The following is a 25,588-nucleotide window of genomic DNA, read 5'->3' on the forward strand; positions in this document are numbered from 1 at the left end:
TTTCCCACCCCTCTATAGGAGATCGCTCTCTTATCGCCCGCTATTCTCAGGAAACTCACTCCTCTCAAAACAAACGTGCCAGAAAACCCAAACATACAGTACAGTTTCTGCAGGTGTGCGTGTGTGTCCACATGCACGTGTGTGTGTCTATGGGTGTGTGTGTCTATGTGTGTGTGTGTGTGTGTGTGTGTGTGTGTGTGTGTGTGTGTGTGTGTGTGTGTGTGTGTGTGTGTGTGTGTGTGTGTGTGTGTGTGTGTGTGTAGCCCTGCTTGGCCACCTTTCACATTTTGGAAGGAGGAATGTTACAAAAACAAGGCGAGCGGCGGGTTTGGATCCCGACGACAGCTTAACCACCACCTGCAGGACGCCGCTGATTTACTGCCTTTTCTCCTCTTTGTAGAGGACTGTAAATTTGAGGAGAGCTCGCCTAATTACACAGACGCTCCCGCAACGGGTGTAACGCAACGTGTGTTTCAAAGACGTATAACCCTCCCCCCGATGAAAGCGGAAGACGAAGAGCAGCATCCGTGAATGCTGCTTTTGTTTTGTTCGGCTCGGGATTTCATTTCATCCGAAACGTTATCGCATTTATTTATAATGAGTATGTTATAAGTGTCTCTCCTCACAGTTGGGGAATTAATGGGTTTGGTTTTTTTGGATCGAGTTCGTTAGACTGAGGAAACACACACACACACACACACACACACACACACACACACACACACACACACACACACACACACACACACACACACACACACACACACACACACACACACACACACACACACACACCTCTTTAACCCAGACAGCATAAATCAAGTGCGTCAGGGGTGTTTATTGTGCTTAATAAACGGGCGTTATTCTCACCCGCCGTGTCCCCGTCCTATAAATGTCAGTTGAGGAGCGGGGGAGGTAGGGGGTTGCTTTTTGGAGAATGCGGTGGTGGGGGCGAGGGGTATTTGTCACCTCGGAGAAAAGGTCTCATGCTGAAGCCATCATCATTAGGGGCTCACTACTCCGCTACGTCCTTCAACATGGCCGCCGCAGCTGCCGGCGTCCTGATTGAGACCAACGGTTGAGAGGTACCGCTCACCACCCCCACGTCCCTCAAAACCTTTTGAAGGACTGTACCGGTCGTAAGTTTTATGTGAATGAATGAATGCCATTTTCCCTTAATTGATTTCTATCCTCCATGTTTAAATTGTCTCTATATTCATTAATACATTCATAGAGTTGACCTGAAAGATGGAGTCAACCTCGGCTAAAACCGACCTCACATGGATGTTAAGAGCCATTCTAAAAATGAAGAAAGAAAGTTGAAAATGTTTATCGATCCGATGGTCGGCAGACTCCGCCACCAAACAATGGAAACATCATATAGAGGAGCACATACTGCACATAGTGTCTTTATCAGCTAAATAAACATAGGATAAATATAGAATATATTTTTTTCAGTTTTCTGAGACAAGGTTTCATCCTTTAGTTAATTTAGTTAACTTTAACAAAAACATACGGAAAAGCAGTAATTATTAGAAAACTACTCTTACGAGAAAAACTAGAATTACCGCATCGCAGCTGTGTGCCTCCGCCAAACAATGAAATTGCAGTTCACATCCATGACTGCCCAGAATTTAATAAAAGGTATTAAGTGTATGTTTTGGCAAAATGGAAGTTATCACTATATTGACATGTTGGATTCTAGTGAATAATTGAGTGAGAAACATGCTGTCTCCGATTTTCTTTCTACAGAGGACTGATAGAGAGCTTTGTCACATGGTGCAATGACGAGCTCAGCCAAAAACGCGTGTTTTGTGAGGTCACAGTGAGCTTGACCTCTAACCAACAAAATCAAATCAGATCATCCTTGAGTCCAAGCGGACGTTTCTGCCAAATTTGAGGCAATTCCCTCAAGGTCGCTCCTGAGATATTGCGTTCACAAGGACGCACTGACGGACGGACGTACTGACAGACGGACGGACAACCCAAAAACACAATGCCTCCGGCCGCGGCTGTTGCGGGCACAAAAAATATCAGCTGTATTAGATCTTCAAAACATCCAGCTGGCCGTGAGATGGTCACTGGACTATCAGCTCCCCATTGGAATCGGCCATTCAACGTCACGTGACGCTGATTTAGACTTTCCCAGGTTCGTCAAGGCGGATTGAGTGGGGGGAAGGGCCGGGGCACCGCCCTACTCACCTGGCATTGACCAATAGACCTGTTGGTCAGATGGTGGACACGCCCCGAGGTGAGAGTAAACCGGCTCTCAACTAATACACACAAAGTCTTCCAAAGCTCGACAAAGGAGCCTTCTTATTTCAACAAAGGGAGACTGATCAAACCCTGCAAACGTCAGTACAACTCCTTGCTTTGTTGTTCTATGGTTGTTGACCGTCCTCAGCTCAAGGGACTATTTTATGTTGTTGTTGTGTGAGCCAGCATGTTGTATCAGAATACAGACGGAACATAATGCTTTCTTTTCACAGTTTCCCCACCAATCCAGTGGAATGAAGCTATTTGGTTTTCCAATATCTTGCGTTCTAGTACAACATGGTATTTACCACATAAAAAAATACTGCTATTTCCTCGATTGTTTCGCCCACCCTTGCTCTCATGATTTCCAAAATGGCGTCCTTTATTGACCCAAATCCCAAAAAATACTCCTGTTTCGAGAATAACTCGACTTTAAAATCAAACAAGATTAAAGTCAAAATACACTGTAAGAATACAGTGGGTATTCATCTCTCTCTCTTCCGCTCTCTCTGTTTCCCTCCGCCTCTCTGTCTCTCTCCCCTCCTCTCATATGGGATGAGACGTGTTTGCGCTGTATTCTCACAATGTATTTAGATTTTTTTTTTTTATTCCGACTTTATTATTCCGACTCTACTTAACTGTGTATGTGGTTAAAATAAAGTTGTAAAAAGGGTTTTGTTTCATAAATCTGAAACATACTGTACATTGCAACATATCTGCAACATATTTTGTCAACAGTAACGGTATTTTATAAAGTGTGTTTTAAAATAAATTACATTTCTTATCATGACACTTAATTTCCAATGGGAACAAGGAGACCGATGGCTGTTCCTGCATTTGGGTCCGTGCTGGCATGTGCTACTGGCCCCTCACCCTAAGGAGCGTTACACAAAGGCAGTTAAGGGAGGAAAGATTCCTCAAGCCACATGGAATTCATATGAAGTTCATGGCAGGTGCAATGCATGTAAGGTAGCCTTCTCATGTGTTATTTTTTAGCATCAATCTCAAAAATAACTGTAAATCTCAGTATCCGTAAACACGCAAATGGTACCGTACAGACATGTACGGCTAAGCTCGATGTAAGCAGCCAATGGCTGTCGTCCAATCAGATCTGCAGACGGAAGAGGAGGGGGATGACCGCCCGGCTTACAAGAAGAGGAAAGGAAGTTAGAACTACCATTATTAAATATAATTTATTTTGAGAACAGGAAGGACCTCAGAGGATTTCCGAAATGTTTTCCAACTAAGGGGTGTCATTTGAGGAATCTGTACTATTCTCATGGGTTTTTTTTTCTGTAAAAATAACATAATTTAATCATTAAATTGTATTCTTACCATTACGGTCTTGATTACATACAACTGTATTGTCTTGATCAGATCAGATCAGATCCCATCTCTTGCCTGTATGTGGAGGAATGACCATAAAAGATGCCGTCTGGAGAATCCTTGCGAAACCCATGACTAGTGACCTAGCCATGAGGATGAACCGGAAAGGGGCAAATGGGAAACAGCCATTTGAACCCCTTAAAGGCATAATCCTCAGAATTTTTTCTTTAAGGGCTACCGCATGGGGAAGAAGGAATTGAATGTGTTTTAATGTGTGAAGCAGTTGCTCTTTGGGCTGAGACAATCTTTCAGGGAGCTGCTTCGACATGTCGTACTGTTAAGGAACTATTCCCTTGGTATTACACTGTACAGAGGGAGACAACATATAAAGTCCATACCTGAAACAAATGTACACACAAGTCTAAACTCATAAGGGCTACCAATAACTTGTAATCATTTATTTTTGCCTCTTGTTTCAAAGGTGCCGTGCGGCGTCGACATGCACATGCCCCTGATGAGGAGATGGAGGCGTATGTGAAGAGGTGGATGCAGCTAGCCTCAGACAGAGACAGAGGGAGAAAGCGGAGAAGCAGACAGACTGATCCGCCACAGGACAGCGGGAGCCATCAGCGCACAGAATCTAAATCTGAGAGAATGCTTTGACGAAACAATAAAATTGACAAGTCTTTATATAAGTCAATGTCTGCTAATTTATTATGGTTTTTAATGAACATATTGGGTTTTGATATAAGGAAACATAGTTGAATACTATCATAAAGTTACAATAAACAGCCATTTGTGTAAATATATATATTTATACATCAAGGGGCTCTATAGATAATATTACTATAATATATAATATTATAATATTAAAATAATACATTTGAATCAAATTATTCTTAACCTATAGCTTTGTCCAAATTGACATATAAGGGTGAAGGAAGAATCCAAGCTCAAAATCCAAATGTTTTTTTTCAAGAATAAAAAAAAGTTTATTAAAAAGTTTTATTCTGGTGGCGCTTGGGTCTAATACTTGGCCCATGCAAGGCTCCTACTCGTCCCATACTCGGCTTAATGTGCTCGTGCCGATTCTGGGCCGTCCGACAGAAACGACGCAAAGCCTGCCACCGCGTGACTTGCGTAATTGGGCCGAGTCATCGGTGCTTGGGGAGTTGTGAATGGGATTCTCACAATTGTTTTCTGTCAAAGCTTTTGCAACTCCGGGAGTGTAAATCACTCACATTCGATATGAATTATGCCAAATGCCTCAACCTTTTTTGCCTTGGAAATTTTTTTAAAATCACAATAAAATATAGAGCACTCGTAATGTAAGAAGGACGTGAACAAGAAGTAACAAGTGCAGCCGCTTTAATTAACATTTAACTTAAGGAAAATTTAGATAAAATCAAAACAAATATGGCAAGAAGGCCTAATTCAAACTAAATAATCAAGTGTGTAGTGTTGCCCGTCTTCATTGGCACACCTCATCTACTTATTTTACACTACAATTGATATTTACCATCTGCTTTGGGTTGGAACTTAAATATTCAATAGGATGCCAAACTATGTATGTGACCCTCTTTTGTCAACGATAACGAGGATATCAGATATCATCATATATCACAGAAGATGCAGTATCATCTTTCTCTGTCTTCGAGTTGCTTTCTGGACGCTGCAACTCTGTCTCTGCTGCCGGTGTGTTAACAAGCACAACCTACCGACGAGGGAGGGGGGCGGGGCTTCACTCTATATCGACAAACATAATTGGCTGGAGGTGAAAGTTCAGCTTTAGATCGTCCAAATGGACTGGCTTTTCCGTTGCCAATTGCGCAACGCTTTTTAATGAACAAACCTGTGCACACCCGTGGAAATTATCGAGTATATCTTATTCTGACATAGAAAAAGAAAATATTGCGATAATTATCGTTATCGTTTGATCGCCCAGCACATTATATTTGTCTTTTTACCGTTTTGGAACAATTTTTTTATTTGCTCAGAATGAAATGTTTTATGGTTATGATTCATCTTGTAGTTGGTTGGCTTGGTTCCAGGCTTAAAAATCTTTGTAGAAGGATTTTCTGAAACGTCAATGGACTGAATGAATGGGAAATTCACTTCTGTTCTAAAAGTGGGCGGTCACTGTTGAGCTCTACAGCCGTTACAGCGCGTGAAAAGGAGATCTGTGAATCTGCACTCGATTGCTCTACCTCAACGACCCAAACTGTGTCTCAGTAAACTGAAATTGAATTGCAAGAACTGAATTTGAATTACGAGAGCTGAATTTGAGTTGTGAGAACTGAATACATTTTCAGTGAGGATCAAATACAGTACACAATGACGCTCTTCACATTCAGTTTTTCAAAGCAATTATTCAAGTGGAACAATACAAATTCAAATTATGTGATTTAAATTTCCGTTTTTGATGCAAAAATTCAAGTTGAGCAATTCACATTCAAACAAATTATTCAAATTCAGTTTCTAGTGACACATATTTCTGCCCATACATCAGTCTGCAGCAGAATAATTAATTCCTAATTCGTTCCCAGGCATTAAAAAAACAGACCTACAGGTGCGGTTCTATAAACTGCAGGAGTAACACAGTGATGGAGAAACAGAGCAGAAGTTGGCGGCCATGAGCTATGAGCCTCATGGGAAAAATAAGAGAAAAAAAAAAAAAAAAAAAAAAAAAAAAAAAAAAAAAAAAGAACTCAATATGCCATCATTTTAGCTTTAGCCGCCCCATTTAACCACGAATACCTCTGGCTTCTTGAACTAGCCGAAGGTACTTTTCTGTCTGGTGTTTTCTAATAAGCACCTGTCCATGAATGGGATGTAAACTGGAGGGCAGGGGGTTCTTTTGGCTGCAGACTGACTGGTGACAGGTAAAGAGGCGGAAGATTAAGGGCCATTTGTCAGGATCCGGAAACAAAAGGAAAAACTTTGCCGCGAACCCCCCCTTTGGTTCTCCTTTTCCCTTAGAATGTGTTTATGTGCTTATATATGTGTGTGTGAGTGCGTGCACAAGCTTTCCTGCCAATCATTAACAGAGCCCAGCACGGTGGTTGATGGCCTGCCATGGGTGCCCTGCCCTTTGGCCAAACTGGCAGTGCTGATCAATCAGTTTCAGGTCTCTTAAAAAAAAAAAAAAAAAACTTGCTTTTAGATAAACACACCGTGTTTGTCTCTGGTCCTAAAAAAAAGTCATTAAAGATTGAAGAACGGGGTTAATTGTTCAGCTTTCGTTGAACACAGCGGTGCTTTTAGTGACTCTTAAAATGACTTTGGTCTGCAATTTTGTGAAATTTTTGCTGGCAGTCTATTTGTTCTTAAAAAACATTTGAAGAACAAATGTGACCCACTGCAGCAAAACCCACTATCTCACGCATTTCTAATATCGCCAGGAGCAGCCAAATAAGTTGGAAAAAACCTTTCTAGAAGGAAACTTAGATTTTTCCAGATTTGTGTTCCTTTGTGAGTTTTTTTTTATCTCTCCACGTATTTTCAAAACTGCGTTTGATTTATAAATAGTAGAAAAATGTTAAACTGTGGAATAAAATATTCCCATCAGATGACATGGGGAAACACAAGTTCCCTTACGGAGACACTGAAAAGCACTGAACAACGGTGATCGATTGTTTCCTTTAAAGCGACCGTCCAGGTGAAGATCATTCCTCTATATTCCATGTGATGTGAAGTCACAATGTGAAACCGTTTTTAAAGAGTTTAACCTTTTTATCGTACAACTTTTACACACACACACACACACACACACACACACACACAAACACACAAACACAGAGACATCCTTGTGGAAGGAGCATATATACCAATGTAAATCACCGAAAAAGTCATGCTGACATCACTTCCGTAGACAAGACGAGGATCCTTCGGTTTCACTTGGCTGTGAAAACTTTAATCTCTGTGTTGTTATGGATTAGGAGAAATTGGTGGCGTATCTAAATCATTTCGCAACCTTAATCTGACCAGTGCGATGGATCCAAGTCAGTGTAAGCAGAGCGTACTGGACTTCATTTTCCGTGATGATAGTCAGTTCTCCGACAGTGACGCTAAATCTGATACCGGCGTTATCCCGGACTTGGAGGACATTTCAAACAGTGGATTTCAACCTGAATGCAGCGATGAAACAGAATATTTTCAACAACCACTGGAAGAGACCGACGATGCGCCCGCTGTTGTTACAACAGAGGAAATTGATTACGTGATGAAGTCCATTGAGGTTGGTGATGGAGATTATGAACAAGTAGTAATGGACAAGATTCTCAAGTTTACCTGCAAATGCAGCCGGGGCGAAAATAAAATGCAAAGAGGCCTCAAACAGGTTCTCAGAGTGTAGCTAGGGTAGGGTTGGGGTTAGCCCACAAAATAACTCCAAGAACTTTGAAGATATTTGGCATACGCACAATTATATATTTAATGATACATCGAGGGTGATAGAAGGAGATGAGTGATATACTCATATTATTGATACTCTACATTGATGTGTTGTCCGCACTTTTAAACTCCTAAATAATTCCACGTTTATAAAACATGTATATTTTTACTGTTAAATAAAAGCCTTTTTAAAAAAACAAAAGATGTGTGTTGATGACACTGTTCAACATTCCATCAAAATACTAGAACAATGCAGAGATTGCCCCATTCAGCAGGATGTCAATTACCCATTCAGCAGGATGTTAAGTAGCCATGTGACAAGTAGCCAGGCTGTGTTGCTCCAACCATTTGCATTCTGGGAGCTGGCTGAATAAAGCTAAGTGTGGGAAAAACTTTGAAGGTGATTATCTCAGAATCACAGTTTGCCACACCCTTGTCATTAACCCAAGTCATAGCTTAAAAAGATATTTGCTTGATTTGCACAAGTGACACCTTGTTTTGAAGCTCAGATTTCTTCACTTTTTAATTCTGCGAAAAATGTCAAGAACTACCAAATGTACCTAAAGTTGCAGTGGGTCACAAATAGATAGAATAGATGCTATCGGGCTTGTGGAAGATGTATATTGTCGTGAGGTGGAGCTTGACCTCACCCTGCAGTTTAAGTTAATGTGGAAGACTTGTGTAATTGTTTCAGTGACATTTGGAGGCCCTTGTTGTCAGGGAAAGGCTCATTGGGAATGGGAGGAAGCCATTTGGATTTTTGGAGGCCTTGTTGCTAGAAAAACAGGAAATAGCTGGGAAAGGGAGGAAGCCATTGAGAGTTTTTGGGGACCCTTGGTGCATAGGGAAAGGCTCGTTGGGAGAGTGAGCAAGCTATTTGGATTTTCTGGAGGCCCTTGTTGCATAGCGAATGTCTTTTGGAAAGGGAGAAGGCCATCTGGATAGTCCCAAACACAAAAACGTACAGTAAGGTTCCCAGGTCACAGCTTGATTAATGCCTCCAGCTTCAAAACTAATGCTGTAAATCTACATACACTACACACAAAAAGTTAGGGATATTCGGCTTTCTGGTGAAATTTCAGGATGAACCTAAAATGCACTATAATCTTTACAGGTGAACTTAATTTGACCTTCTCTAAACTTTTGAAGCACATGTCCAACTGTTCAGTGTTTCAGTACTTTTTGCACAACTTGCTGTTCTCCAACAAGGAGCCGAACGGCAAAATTCACAACAGGTGTTTGATCCATGAATCGACCAATACATTTCCTGGTTCAATTAGAATTGGTATTTAAACAGTCCTCTTCATCATGCTGTTCACATTTTAACATCATGAGACCAAGACGACACCTAACAACTGATCAACAGTACCTCGCCACTGCGAGGCTTCAAACAGGATGTTCTCAGAGGGAAGTGGCCACTGAGCTTAGAGTGTCACAGAGTGTCATCAGCAGCTTGCAACAGAGATACAGAGAGACTGGAAGAGTCACAGAAAGGCAGAGAAGTGGACGTCCTTTGGCCACATCCCACACTGATGAGCGCTTCATTGTGATCAGTGCCCTGCGGAACCGGATGATGATGCCACTCAACTCCAGGCACATTTAAGGGAGGTGAGAGGCACCCAAGTGTCACGTCAGACCATTCAAAACCGTTGACATCAGCGTGGTCTGCGTGCTAGACGACCTGCAAGGGCACCTGACCACACCACCAGGCACAGGCACCTCATCTTGCTTTACGCTGGCTGAGGGACCAGTGGCCTCAGTGCTGTTCTCTGAAGAAAGTCGATTCACGTTGAGCATCAATGATGCCCGCCAACGATGTTGGAGACGTCAAGGAGAGCGCTACGCATCAGCCACCTTTGTCACCAGACGAGCCTTTGGTGGTGGTGGTGTTACAGTGTGGGCAGGTGTGTCTAGTCAATACAGAACTGCCCTACACTTTGTGAATGGTACAGTGACAAGCCCATACTACCTGAATAACATCATTAATCCAGTCATTGTGCCCCTGCATGAACAACACAGGCCTCATTTCATCTTCATGGACGACAATGCTGCAGCTCATCGAGGTCGCATTATTAGGGAACGGCTGCTGGAGACTGGGGTACCTCAAATGGAGTGGCCTGCACTTTCTCCAGACCTGAATCCCATAGAAAACCTATGGGATCAGCTGAGTCGCCGTGTAGAGGCTCGTAACTCTGTACCCCAGAACCTCAATGACCTGAGGGCCGCCTTCAAGAAGAGTGGGGGGCCAGGCCTCAGCAGACAATAAGTCGACTTGTGAACAGCATGAGACGTCGTTGTCAAGCTGTAATTGATGCTCAAGGGCACATGACAAGTTATTGAGACATTGACATTTTTTGTTGTGGTAAACCCACCACTGTTGTTGGCTTTTGTTTCAATAAATTGTTTGAGATGAGGAAATCACCATTGCATGCTTCTACTTAAATGCCCTACTTTCATGATATAAAATTACTGTAGCGTGAACGTTTTACATTTTCCATCAATTTCACCTGAAAGCCAAATACCCCTAACTTTTTGTGAGTAGTGTATGTTTTTTATTGGTGGAGCACCTCATTCTAAAACCTAGATGCCCCTGGACCAGTGTTTTTCAATCCGGGGTGCTCGACCGCAACAGGGGGTCAAAACGCCAAAAATCCATGCAAGTTCAACTATTAATAATATAAACTGTAACAAAATCCATGACGATGACTATTTTGTTATAATGCATTGTATGCTCTAAAAATCCCGAAAATATAACTAATTCAGACATAAGAATCGACCACCAACCACGAATGAGACACATGGAAAAACAAGTCACGCATCTTTTAAATAGGGGGGGGGACTTGGAAGGGGAGTTGTAATCATGATTGATTTAGGAGGTTGGGAACCCCTGCTCTGGACATAAAGGGCTGGGCTAGAGTGAATAAAATAAAATACGTAGAATTCAACTGAATGACACATTAATACAGTTGCTTTAGTCGGCACGAGGAAGACTGTCGATTACAGCAACTACACCCCCAAATATACTGTTATTTAAGCCCTAATGTCTTCTCGCAACAATAATTCCTAAAAGTTTCAACCAAGACACCCATTAGAAGTGAACTTGTCTATTGAGACCCAAGTCTTGTGGAAAACATGTGTTTTTCTAGCAAGAACTGTGTTCTTTTTTCATTGACTTCCACTCAGCGGGATATGTTTTCTGAAGCAGAGCTGCTGTGTCAAGTGCCATATTCTAACCACGTTTTCTACCTTTTTTGAGCAGCTGCCCTCGCTCCTTCTGCCGCAGGTCGGTTTCTCGGACCAACGCCTTCCTCTGTCGCTCCAGCTCGCTACGTAGCACGCCGATACGTAGCTGCATGCACTCCCTCTCCTTCTTCTGCAGAGATGGAGCGATAGAGACAGGGAGAGAATGAAAACAGAGAAAACAGAAAAATGTCAACCACAAAAAAGGTATTTCAATAATGAATGAACTCCTTCAAGCCATCCTAGGCCATTCTGTGTCACATCAATTGAGCATTGCTGTCAATAATGACAGTTCACCTTTACTAATTAAAAACAGGGGCAATCCTGTAAGGTTCACAGTTGCAAAATTCTAAAAGAATTACAAAAGATTTGTCAAGATTAAAGAAAGTAAAATGCCTTAAATATGTTTTGTGTTGTTGATCAATGTATTGTGGAATACATTGATCAAATTTGATTTTGAGCTTGATATGTCGGTGTAGCAATTCTAAATATCTGGGTGGGTTTGGTAGTCAAAATAGCATGTGCACCTGAGACATTACATGGGGACAGCACTTCTCACATATGCACCAGAGGCTTCTCACAACATCTGAAAGGTGAAAAAGGTGTTTGCTCGTTTTTTTTCTTCTATATTTGGGCTCTACAGGGTTAAATTGAAGCTGTTTACATATGACAAGAACGCAGCATGTTGTTCAATGTAGAACAGGACACTGGCTGAGAACCGAAATATAGATTCATCTGATATAGATTATATCTGCACAGTGTCTATGTGCTTCAATCATTCAATATTCCAACTCATTAAACAAGGTCAATTTTGGTAGGGATTATACTATCTATCTATCTTACTATCTTATATCATATCATATATCATTATATCTACTTCAATGTATTTTAAAGTTCTTAGAAAGAGATTTATTTTTGATTGCAGGACTTTCTCCGAAAGTGAAAAAAGTTGCGACTTGCCACAAACTTTGAGTGATATACCACACTTTGGGTAGCATTGCTGCCAGGTTGGGTATCATCCACCTTCTCCACAGGACACGGTCTAATGCTGGGTCTAGTGTTTTGGTGCTGATCTTGGGTAAGTGCCTTAAGCCTGGAGAACAAGGTTCTCCAGTGGGAAGGTGCAGAGGTGATGATGGAGTCATGGGAACATCTAACCTCCAGCAAACTGGTATCATGGAAAACCGACGGCTCCTGATAATGAGTGTGGATGTTACATCGAAGGCAGGGTGTCAAACCCGGACAGTTACCAAATCCCCTAGATAAGACCGTTAGGTGCAGGAGAGCCGAGATGACACTTTGGAATGGAAAATGTCAGCAGCAAGAGTAAACGTCCATGACCGGACAGGATGAGGGTGGAAAGGCCAGAGAAGGTGGTGTCAAAAAGTCTCCAAATAGTTTACAGACAATTTTCACAGAGATAATCTTTCACCCCGTCATAACATGCAGTGACGCGAGCAATCAGAGGGATAGCGTCTCTTACAAGCCAGTCTCGATACAATCCAGAATATTTCTCTCTAGTAAACTAAAAACTCTTGTTTTCCCTTGAGATCCATAATTTTTCAGTTATAGTGATCTTTATTTGTATAGACCTTAGAGTACAGTCTCAAAGGAGATCACATTTGAAAAAATAAATCAACAGCAACCCCTACTCAAGCAAAGTCCCAGAAAAAAAACTCCTGCTTCGCAAAAAAAAGAAACCAATCTTGAGAAGGGCTCACAGAGGGAGGCTATAGTTTGTATGGGAGTCTATAGCCACGTTTCCACTCAAAGTACATAGAACTTTTAGTCCCAGGAACATTTTTTTTCATGAACTAAAAGGTACGTTCAGCCCGTTATTGTCTGTGTTTCCATCACGGTCTAAAGACCCGTGAAGATTACGCAAATTAGACCGCTGTCTCTCCCTGACTGCTGTTTTTACATGTCATTTTGCATGCGACTAAAAAACAAACTGCTCCACTCCAGTCCAGTAGGTGGCAGTAATGCAGAAGACTATATAACAAGTAGAAATATAGCTGCAGACAGCAATACACAGGGTCCAGTTTAGCCATGGTAGGTACATATTACAGTTTTCCGGGTTCCCTGAAACGCGGCACGAGTTACAATTTTACACCTTTATATTTAACGCCACATTGGCTCCTCCAGTATGCGGTCTACACACCGCAACTCCCCGAATGCGATTGACCACCCGGAGACATAAACTGGACTTGCGTAACAGCAGTTCATGATGTCACAAGTGGAAGTTTCCAAAAACACAGTTCCATTCAAACTGACTAAACACTGCATGTCTCTTCACCCGAGCATCTGAGAAGAGCCCTCGCCACAGCTGGGACGTCTGCAGCAAGCCTGTATCAAAAGAGTGGCTCTACCCTCGACCCAGAGTATTCAACCCTGGAGGGCCTGGAACCCCCCCCAGGAGGACAAGCGAACAGCAAGCGGTGGGCAGTCATCTTTACATGCCTGAGCTCACGTGCAGTGCACATCGAAGTGCTGGAGTCAATGGACTCCTTCAGTTTCATTAACACCCTCAGACTTTTCTTCACTATCAGAGGCCCTGTGAGTGGGTGGGACTGCGGGACCAGCTTTGGAGCTCCAGATAGACTCCATCGGCCCTAGCAACAAGCAAGTTGAGAACTGCCTGACAGAGTGCAGATGCACATAGCAGTTCAATCCCCCACACTCTTCACACATGGGCGGCAGCTGGGAGTGGATGACCAGAGTCATACGTCGTATACTGGACACCATGCTCCTCAAACATGGGACCGCGAAGCTGAGCCACGAGATCCTTACAACATTCATGGGAGGTCATAGCGATAGTCAATGCCAGGCCTTTGACATTGGTTTCTACGGACCCGGAGCACCCAACCATTCTCACTCCAGCTACACTGCTTACCCAGAAGGTTTATGCACCTCCAGGCCAGTTCTATGAGAGGAACTTGTTAAATTGCCAATGGCAACAAGTCCAGAGTCTAGCAAACACCTTCTGGGAACGGTAGAAATGAGAATACAGGAAAGGGACATTGTCCTCCTGCAAGACAACCAAACCAAGAGGAACGACTGGCCCCTTGGACTCGTCACGAGGGTTTTCCCCAGCAACGACGGGAAGATGAGGAAGATAGAGGTAAAGATAAGCAAGGATGGTGCAGCGAAACTGTTCCTTAGGCTCGTCTCGGTGGATGTCCTTCTTCTGCCCAGTGGAGGACGCAGCGGACTGTGAAGAACGACCCCCCAAGGTCAAGGATTCTGGTTGTTTGACATCTTACAGTTGCCAGGCGGGGAGTGTCCGGCCCCCCAAGTCTGTAACGTAACATCATAGCATTGTGATGATAGTATGACATGGGGACACAGGCATATAAGATAGCCAGACAGAAACACACGCAGCCAATCTGATCACGTCTCCGACACGGACTAACAGCTCTTAACATCAGCCTCGTCATTGCCCTTGAGAAAGCACAATCTGTGAGTTTATTCATGATATTAGTGTATGCATACAGTGTAGGAGCTATGACAACGTATTAACAGGATATTTACATGCCTAGAGACTGATCCTTAATCTGCATACTTCTGTCCTGTTCCACAGTTTCACACTGCTCCTATTAAAGATACCAAAAGTGAGGTCCCATCTCTGGGTACTTTTTGGGAGAGTGTTTAGCTCGCTGCATAGCCATGTACATCTGCAGGTGGTGAGAACAGAAGATTGTGTATTAGAGGCCAAACAGAATGTCCAGGAAACGAAAGAAATGCACTAGCATGCAAACATTTTTAGTACTCCCAAAACCATGGTGCCAGCCAGGAAAGGAAACCGAAAAGGACCAGGATGTCATAATATATGGGTAAAACTTTTTATGAAGTGGCATCATTACTCTCAATAAGCTGAAAGGAAGTGATTGTGTTAATATTATTTTGTAGTCTGTCCAACAGGCCATCTTTCATTTTACTTACAAACAAAAGTACGCTGGACGATAATATGCACACTACGTGCACTATGGTCCAACACTACATATTATGCAGTATGTAGGCCATGACTTTGAAAGCAGAAAGAATGTAATTATACTAAGCAGACTAGAGCAGTCAGACAATGATACATCACTTCCAAAGAGAAATGTAGATGTTGCCATTCAGGCTAAACATACAATAAAGCATAAAGAACAACATGGCGGGAATAAAAGAGGCGCATGCGCTACATTAAAACACATAATCCTTCAAAAGCGCAATCAGGCGGGAGCCCACAGCACGCTCCATCAGCACCAGATGAGCCTCTGCCCCAATCTCCATCGAAACTGTCTCCCTCTCCACATGGTCCCAGCCAGCAGGAGCTCTGAGATAGAAGCATCAGAGCACAGGTCATTAGTCATCATCCAGGCCTCTCTGTGGGGTATCTCCTCATCCCTTCATCAGCCCCTCAACGCTCTATCTGCCAGGGAGAGGCAGCCCAGAGCCGGCCAGCTAATGAGGAACAGCGCTACGCAGGTTTACATAGATCTGGTAAAGATGAAGCCAAGCCATATGGGGGGAATATACAGAATATGCAAGTTCAGTCTGATGCATGCAGTATTGGAAGTATTACACACAGATCACCCAAAACATTATAACCACCACTAATAACCACTAATATTGTGTAGCTCTCCATTGTGCCAAAACAGCTCTGATCCATTGAGGCATGGACTCCACAAGACCTCTGAAGGTGTCCTGTGGTATCTGGCACCAAGACGTTAGCAGCAGATCCTTTAAGTCCTGGAAGTTGCGAGTTGGGGCCCCCATGGATAGGCTCATTGTTCCAGCACATCCCACAGATGCTCCATCAGATCGGTCCCTAACCCCGGCCATTGACATGATGTAGAAGAAAATGATTCTTCAGAGCAGGCCACCTTCCATTGCTCCATGGTCCAGTTGTGATGCTCACATGCCCATTGTAGGTGCTTTTGTGCACTCTGACCGTTCTGCGGCAACGCAACCCCATACGCAGCAAGCTGCGCCGCACTGTGTGTTCTGACACCTTTCTTTCATAGCCAGCATGAACTTTTTCAGCAATTTTTTCTATAGTAGCTCTTCAATGGGATCCAACCAGATGGGTTAGCCTTCGCTCCCCATGCCCATCAATGAGCCCATGGGCGCCCATGACCCTGTCGCTGTTTCACAGGTTGTCCTTCCTTGTACTATTTTAGGTACTAACCACTGCATACCGGGAATACCCCACAAGACCTGCCGTTTAGGAGATGCTCTGACTCTTACTTGTCTAGCCATCACAATTTGGTCCTTGTCAAAGTCGTTCCGATCCTTACGCTTGCCCATCTCTCCTGCTTCCAACATATCAACTTTAAGAACTGAATGTTCACTTGCTGCCTAATATATCCCACCCCTTGACAGGTGCCATTGTAACGAGATGATCAATGTTATCCACTTCACCTGTCAGTGGTTTTAATGTTGTGGCTGATCGATGTATGTACTGTAAATATACTGCAGGGCTCGACAATAACTATTGCCCAGTTGCCCTTGGCAAACAAATTTGGGCCATTGTCAACCATCTCATGCAGTCTGGTATGCAAACTTTCCAATTGTAGTTAAAAAAAAACACACACACCTCTAGATAGAGATCACAGCCTACATCAGAGGAAAACAGATAGGCTAAGATACTTCTTGAAGTGTAGTGAGGGCTTTGCGGGGAAAAGGAAAACAGAGAGGGCCATCAGTCACCGCCGACCGATAGAGCCTCCATCTCTCTCCTGAGGAGTGTTGGACCCTGATGCTTGCATGTTAACCGCCGCCGGCTTTGGCACGAACCCGCCGAGCCTCCTACACTTTCACCTTCACAAGTGCCAGAGTTGACAGCTAGGTCATGGCCTTGATATGAGAGGGAGAGAGAGAGAGAGAGAGAGAGAGAGAGAGAGAGAGAGAGAGAGAGAGAGAGAGAGAGAGAGAGAGAGAGAGAGAGAGAGAGAGAGAGAGAGAGAGAACACCCTACGTGGGTCTTGCAGTGAACATCAAATAGCAGTTGGTCAGCTGAGTAAATAAGCAGCAGACATGGAAGGGAGCTGGCGGTGGCTGGTGGGGACAGCCATGTATCCCACCCATGTATCCCAGCAGATTAATAGTAAAGTGTGGGTGAGAGCGGGTGGAGGGGAAGATGGACAGGGGTTCCAGGCCCCCCCCCCCCCTTTGATCCTGGCCCACCGTGAGGAGCCCTCACCCCAGCCCAGAGAGAGCTCTCCCCCGCAGGGCAGGATGAATCAGGGAGACCCCTTTAAAGGAATCACACAATGCTCTCACTCAGCCCTCTAACCCCATGATTTGCTGAGCTGGTACAAGTAGGCGGGAGAGAGAGAGAGGGGGGTGGGGGTGGGGTAATACTTGATTTATTAGTCGATGTGAACTTCTCCAAAAGGGCCCTTTGGAATGTTTCACCGAGGGGGAAAATATCAACCATGAGTTCATCTTTTTTTTTTTTTTTTTCCTTTTCTTTTTTTAAATGGGATCCTTTGAGGGCAGTGTTTTGTGTAATAGCTACAGAAGGGCTTCTGTAGAGTAGAGGGGGCTGCTCTCTGAAGGTAGGGGTGAGCACTAAAGTGGAGAACAAAGAAAAGTCCCGTGTGAAAGGGCTTGAACGCCCTGACGGGGAAGCAGCAGCTGGAATTCAAAAGAAGGAGCTGAAGATGAAGTAGAATCTGTAGAAGAAGTGGGAGAAGATAGTGAAACGGTTGTAGAAGAAGAAGAAGGAGGAGCTGTAGTGGAAGAAGGAGTGAAGGTTGTGGAAAAAGACACTGTAGAAGGAGCAAAGGTTGAGGAAGAAGAAAAGGGGAAGTATAAACTGAAGATTAAGTAAAATGTGTAGAAGAAGTTAAAGGAGAACCTGTAGAGACATTGCCTGGCGCTTGGAAACCAGAACGTATTTCACCTTTTCAGGAAGAACAAACAAGAAAGATCCGGGTTCCAACCCAGGACCTTCTGTGACTGTGAGCCAACGGTGCCAACCACCAATCCACTGTTCCATCCAAGTAGCAAACAGCATGAAACCAGACCTGCACTGACCAAAGCCAATATGAATAATACCGTTTTCACACCAAAATTTGCAGATTGACGAGTTTTTTTTAAATCCGGATCAACCTGCTAAAAGTAGGCAATTGACGCCTTTCCCATTGCCAGGAGAAATGCAGTTTTATTCTACTGCGTCACGTCACAAACACACCGGAAAAGGGCCGTGTCATGGTTCCAGTGTGATTGGGAACAAAACCGTAGAGGAGACAGCAACTTAAACAAACAACGACATAAAACTGTAAACATAAAACTTGGAAAAAAAGTATTTTGAGCCGTTCAAAAACATCTGATCGTCCATGAACAACCCAACACTACAGTAGAAGCAGCACGGATCACTGGTAGCATGTACACTCCATGCGGCCGGGGCGCGCACCAGTCCTTTGACGGCGGGGAGTGGGGACCAGCAGGTACCAGCAGAGAGCGTGGGGGTTCTCCACTGTGGGCCCCAGTGTGATCCCCACGCTCACAACATTTCATGGTCCCACATGCGGAAAACTCAATGACTTCTGATTTTGGATTCGAAATGGGATATGAAATGATGGAATGATACAGGGATATTCCTGTCTATTTATGCGCCAGCGTCCGGAATTTCAACGCGTTTTCGCATCGCGCAGGTAGAGGGGCCAAAATTAGCGGGTCGACCCGGGTGTCCTGTTCACATCAGAGCCGATCGCAGGTGGAGCTGATTAAAACCCAGGTCTATTGCCGGGTCATTTAACCCGGGACTGAGACCCGGGTTTTTACTTTCCCACTGGTGACAAATGCTGATTGTTAGCGGCTGTTACCAGTTTTTGGTGCAATGGGAAAGGGGTATAAGATAAATAAGACCCGGGGAAAATATCTTGCCATTAGTATATGTGGAATAAGAGTCGAGCTTATGTAATATCTGGCAAGGGGCTACAGATATAAATTTGCATGTTTGGCTAACTCTGGCATATTTATGGCATTTATCCTGCGTCCAACACATCAACTTCAAGAACTGAAACACTTGCCGCCTTACTGTTCCACCCCTTGACAGGTATCGAGATGAGCAATGGTAGTGATGTTGTGGCTAGTGCTGTAACGCAACGTAGTTGATCCGTACGGATTGCACTCCGCGGATCAACTGCCAAATTTAACAATGTAGTGAATAACCCAAGCCCAAGCCGCAGGAGCCGGAGCTACGCCGAAGCTCTGCTGGGGCGCAACTTATGCCTTCTCATAATTTAAAGAAAAAGTGCACTCAGATTCAATAAAACATGATGTTATACAATACGTCCACTTGATTTGTCCACTTGAGAGGGCAGAACAGAGATCGGCAGCTTGTGAGAAGTTGTGGTACGCACCAGTACGCGCTCCATAAGAGTAGTTAACATTAGGGATATGTGGATTGTGATATCAAAGATAAGATAATAATGTGAAACTGAACACGATGCCGTGAGATGATGAGTAGAATTAGATGAGAGAGAAGATTAGAGAACAACCTACAGAGCGGACACGGACGTGGTGGACCGAGGAGTAGAGACACTTGCAGTAGAGTTGAAAAGTTTGTCTCCTTTAAGTGAGCGGGATGATCCGGCTCACTAAAAAGAGAAGGCTCTTACGGTTGTTTTCATTTAAGCCCACGGACAAAAGGTCCTCGTTTCGGTGTTTTACAGAATAAATGGAAAGCAAAGTAATATTTGTCTTCCTTTTTTTTTTATGTTTTGTTTTGCTGATCGGAAAAATGATCAGATCTGTGACTCAAAACCATGATACGATCTGAACCATGAGTTTTGTGATCCGCTGCACCCCTCGTTGTAGCTGGATCGGTGTATATACACACACATACACATATGCACACATACGTATGTATTAGGGTTGTCACAATTCCGATTCGAAATCGTAATGAGCCTTCGATTTCGAACCTTTAAAATCAATAACAGCTTTGCGATTCTTCCCGTATTTTTGTGGGTAATATTGTCTGACGTGGCAGCCATATTGAGGTGGTTAAGATCCACCGGTAAACAAATGCAGCATGCGCTGGGGGGAGGGGAGTCGACTGCGGCTCGACCCGGCTCCAAACCGACTTTCATGAAATTTGGTTCGGAGTCGGGAGAGCTACGCTACGAAGGCGGGAAATAAACTCGACCGTCACCGAGGGAATGTCCTCTAGTGCAGACGTGCCTGACCACCGGCTCGCGAACCGTGCCGGGCCGCGGGCTGTTTGCCACCGGGACGTGAGAACGCGGGCCGGATTTTTTCCGGAACGATTTGCAATCTACTTCACACCACAGCAGCAGTAGGAAACTGAATGCATCTAGAGTTTTATTTCCTGCGTTTGGACAAGCGTTAGAAACAATTTAACTACCAGCGTTCTTCTCTTGTATCTGATTGTTTATTATTCTAAAGTCTTGTTTTGCGAAAGCTCTTAACTGTTTAGGTGTGTTGTATGTGAATGTGTAATTTATATATTCAAATAATAGTTACTTGTTGAGAAACAAGTGCTTTTCTTTACAAAACTTTCTAAAGTCAATTTGGAGAATCGTGACACCCCTAAAATATATATATATATATATATATATATATATATATATATATATATATATATATATATATATATATATATACACACACACACACACACACACACACACACACACACACACACACACACACACGTGTGTATTTGTCAGCAGCATTGACATGTCAAAATGGGAGCGGCCCAAGCAAAAGGTTCTTCAAAGAACACTTATATACACAGAAAAAGGCAGCATTAAAGCAGCTGATCACAAAAAAACCCTTCATCTTCGCTCTATACTGTACATGCAGAGATATGCAGTCTACAGCTGTAGAGTAAAAAAGAACAGGCGAGTCCACCTAAAGGATGAAAACACTGGGATGACACAGCGCCCGGGGCGCCTACAACAGCGGGGAGAGCAGCGACGCTTTTGAAGTGCATGTTTACAATAAATAGTGCATGGAACTGGGGATTAGCGCTGGGTTTTCACAGCTGCCCGGCTGCCAGTTTCAGGTATGTTAAATATGCTTCTCGGGCTTTCGCAATGCGTCCTGGTTGGGGACGCGACGCGATGTGGAATTACAAACGGCGGCTTTGGGTCAAATCGTTAGTGTCGAGGTCAGGATTCCGCTCCGTCTCCAATTCTTCCTTGTAAATCCACCGGAAAACAGACATGTGTGTTCACCGCCTAAAGGCGCTTAGCACATTTTTATGGAGCTCTAAATAACGAATACTGTATAATCCTTTAAGTTTTGGCTACACTGGGATAGACCACCACACCTCAGCTGCTTAACGGAGGATAATCTAAATAACCTATTATGGCTGACCACAGCAGTTACTGCAGCCCCCAGGGGAAAGTCTCTGAAGCCATGAAAAATAGGTTCAAGTCTTTCCCTACACGTTCGTATATTTTAGCAAAAGTAAGAGTTAGAAAACATTGATGGAACCAGAAAATTGGAAGGTTGTTTCTCTGAGCTTATGAGCTGTGTTAATACGGTCAGTGCTTCATGTATTTAATGAGCTGCTGTTAGCAGTGGTACTCTGCGTTAGCGGTAGGACTGGGTATTGGTACGCAATACTAGGGCTTACGATTCGGGCAAATAATCTAATTGCGATTCTTTTAGACCAATATTGCTATTGCGATTTAGTATGCAATTTTTTTTTAAATTCCTTATCTTCTGAATTATTCACTGAACACAAGCAAAAAACCTTTCTATCGTGTGAACAGCACACCGTTGCATACAGACAACATATGAACCGCTCTTTCCTGTAAGTCACGCCTAAGTGTTATGACGAAAGGCGATGAATTGATGCATGAATTGATATGAATAACATATCTTTTATCTTTAACTATTGAATTTTGAAAAGAAAAACCCTTCAATCACAGAAGAATATTGACCTATATATTGATTTAACTTCAAGCCTTGTAATTGTTAGAATCTGAAAATGAACATTCAAAAAATATGCAGCGCAGAAATGTAATATTTTTTTATAAAAACGTACAAAAACCTTTTTTTTTTTTTTTTAATTATAAAAAGGTTAAAAACAAAACAAAACAGACGCAGTGTTCTGGGAGAGGCTCCGTCCGGACTCTACAGGTGTTCCATGCTCTGCCGGCCCCACAAACCTGCGCAGCGCGGGACGGAGCACCGGGCCTCACCGGGGGTAAGCGCAGAGGTTTCGGTTAAAACAATCACTCACATTTTTCTTTTTTCCTTTTCCATTTTTTGGGGCCACTTTCTAAAATCTCACAACTAAGGATAAAGAGTGGAGCCGCATTAAAAAAAAAAAAAAAAAAAAAAAAAAAAAAAGGGCCAAATCGTGTTATTATCCCAGAGAAATGGGCCGCCCACCCCCAGTCTCTGTTTCCCAGCGGAGGAGGCAGCGGCAGACACAGGCCCAAAGTTGGTCAAATGGTACGTTTTTAAAATTGTCGTAGATAATATATTCGAACTGATGTGTTTTTTCAGAAGGAATATTCAAACGTGATTTTTGGCCAATTATGACTCTTGGTTAAATTGTGTAAGATAAAAAACAAAACGATTTATTTTTTCTTATAATTGCAGCCTTCACAATCTGAAAATTGCGTTCTATTAAATTGCGATTTCTCAATACGGTATCTACCAAAATACTGCGGTATGCGGTATTTCACCGTATTCATTTTCCGCCGTCGTTTTCTGCATATTCAATCTATAAAAGGCTTATATTAAAAAACAAAAACGCATGGTAAAGCCTCTGACGCGGCTCAGCACGTGAAGGCGCTTGTCGGAGCTCTCAAATTCACAGGAGAAGCAAAATAAGCGACACACACTTTATATCAAAGTCTCACATATTTGCAAAATTGAAGATGTAAACTTTAATTCACCACACTCTGTGTTGCTGCTCTGGGGTAGCAGAAGGGCAAATATTGTCATCATCCATCCAATGAGCTATATCCAGAAGCAAGAATGTTTGTTTACACTAGCTCCCATGCGCGCAAGTAACGTAAAGCACCAAATCCTAAAAGAAAACAGCGTAAAGCAGTTCTGCCTCTGCCGCTGTAAACAAAGATGGTGGAACGCATCTGCTCAGGTGAGGTGTGAATTAAAGTTTACATATTCAATTTTGCAACATAAATTTATACTGTGGGTTAGGTATTACAAGGAAAGGCTTACGGTTCAGAACCGTGGCTGCTTGATACCGCGGTATAACTTAAAACGGTATACAATTACATCCCTAGCGGTCACACCAGGAATTGAGCAGTGTGAAAATCCCTTTGCGTGTCTTCGTGAACAAGGGGGTAACATAAAGCTATGCCGTTGGTTAGCAGGCTAGCTAGCTACTACTTCACTACCAGATGTGAACCCACTGATTCTGTAGCCGAGCGCCTCACCCGTTCCGTGCAGGTTGCCGTCGTCCTCAGCTTCTCCTCGATCTCTGTCCCAATCTTCTGCACGGTCACCTGGGTCTGCTTGATGGCCCTCTGCGCCGTGTGAAGCCTGGAAACAAGGATCAGGACACAGCTTGACCAACCTGGACACTTCCTCAGACCTCACGGAGGACCGCGAGGACATGAAGTGAAGAGCAGCAGTGGTTTGGGATTGGTGCTAAAAAGGTATTTTGGACAAACCGGGATTAATTCATGCAAAAGGTTTAGCACTACCACTGTCAATATTTTACAGATTAATAAACAAATACTGTAAATTGCTAAATATTGAGGTACTGGAATATAAACATGAGTTTTGTCCATTTTGACATGTGAAAATAGTAGAGTTTTATGAGCTAATATAGTATTTTACCCCAATCTAGTCCTCCACTTCTGTACCCTGTTCTTCAAGTTTTAGCTGTGACTCCATAACACCTATTCAATACAGGGCCTTGTAATCTCATCAAGCAGGTGACACTGACCTGCTTGGTTACCGTCATGGATGTATATCTTGTGTAAATTGCGCTAGAGTACCATACATGGTGATACATCATCAGTAACACAGAAAAACATCCCGCAAAGTCAATTCTGCCAGAGCGCCCGGCCCCAGTTCTGCAGCTCTGGCACAGGCCCCTAGACTGATTGGGCTGGATAAAACAGCCCATCAATGTTTAGGACTTTTCCAGCCATTCGTGTAATTAAGTGTCTTTGTTTACAAGAACTGTTTGGAGGATGAACCGGGCCTACGCGAGCTATGATGGGCCCCATGTGCGGAACCCTATGAGCACTCTGTTTGCTATGCGACCATGATGCTTTTTTAAATTTATTTTCTTAACTGGGGCTGGGCTGGTTTGTTCGTCACGGTTCCACAGTAAGCTAATCAACTGTTTTAGTATTGGATCAGGGACAAAGTGGATACCGAGACAATTCTGAATGGAATGATGAAATGCCCAGCTTTTCAGAAGTGTATTTAATACGCCTGTGGGACGAATCAAGTTTTGAAATACCGCGGAGCACAAATAGCCTCACAGAGTTTTAATCGCCATTACCTCGTAATACATCTCGCCACAGTATGAGATCAAATGCAATTGTATTGATCCCAGAGAGTGTGGAGAAAAACAGCCCCCTCCCCGCGAGGCCTCAGTAATGAACTCACACCACAAGGATAGAGGCGCACTCCCAAACTACCAGGTTCTCCAGCTCACATCAATGACCCAATTACGAAAAGGCAATGACAGCAGTCGAGATGACGAGCCCTGACATTAGAGCAGCCATCCATCACGGGCATGATTAACTACCAAGTGTGCATACTGTATCTCCCGCACTCGTGCACAAAGGAAAGAGCCTCGCCACAACAACGCAACCCGGGGGACTCAAACAAAACTGTGGACAGGCAACGATCCCACATGTAGGGGGACCATGAAGGCCACGGAGACACAGCACAGAGGGGGGAAAACCAGCAATTAGCCAACACATTGTCAGCACAGCGAGAGAACGTCCGCCTGGAGCCTGATTTATAGGTCTTCATAAGACATCAGAGCCGGATTTGGCAATCGTGGTCGCGCCTCGGGGAGGAGGGTGAAGAACAGCTCCACAGCCCGACAGAGATACTGAGCTCGACTTCTTTGCAATTTCCACTTCACCCTTCAGTAAAAAAAATTTTTTTTTTTACAAATTTTACATATATTGGGTGAAATTCCCTTCTATAAGGGAGATGAGAAATTATTCCACGTCACCAGGATGTCACCATAAAGTATGATAATCTGACCGTGAACTAGTTTACAAATAAGAGCCGCTAAATATTTCAGGCTTCCAGGACAGATCCTCTGACCGTCTTTACATTACAGACCACAAAATCGGGGTAATCACGGTGTAATCGGTAACATCGTATGAGCCCTCGCACCCAGTCATTCTTCATCATGTCTCCCGCAGAGATTCCAAGGAATTATACCCAGAGA

At 43.6% G+C, this 25,588-nt stretch overlaps 1 protein-coding gene across 2 annotated transcripts in view; it reads right to left on the bottom strand.

Moving 5' to 3' along the window:
- uvrag (UV radiation resistance associated gene) overlaps positions 1–25,588 on the bottom strand; it is a 131,784-nt gene that overhangs the window by 77,726 nt on the left and 28,470 nt on the right. For both annotated transcript variants that reach the window (XM_080013706.1, XM_080013705.1), the window contains exons 7-8: positions 23,598–23,703; positions 11,221–11,347 (exon numbers count right to left, since the gene is read on the bottom strand). In XM_080013706.1, coding sequence (XP_079869832.1) covers positions 11,221–11,347; positions 23,598–23,703 — 233 coding nt within the window. The remainder of the gene's footprint in view (positions 1–11,220; positions 11,348–23,597; positions 23,704–25,588) is intronic.

Source organism: Zeus faber (genome assembly GCF_960531495.2).
Source record: "Zeus faber genome assembly, chromosome: 14".
Classification (NCBI taxonomy): domain Eukaryota; kingdom Metazoa; phylum Chordata; class Actinopteri; order Zeiformes; family Zeidae; genus Zeus; species Zeus faber.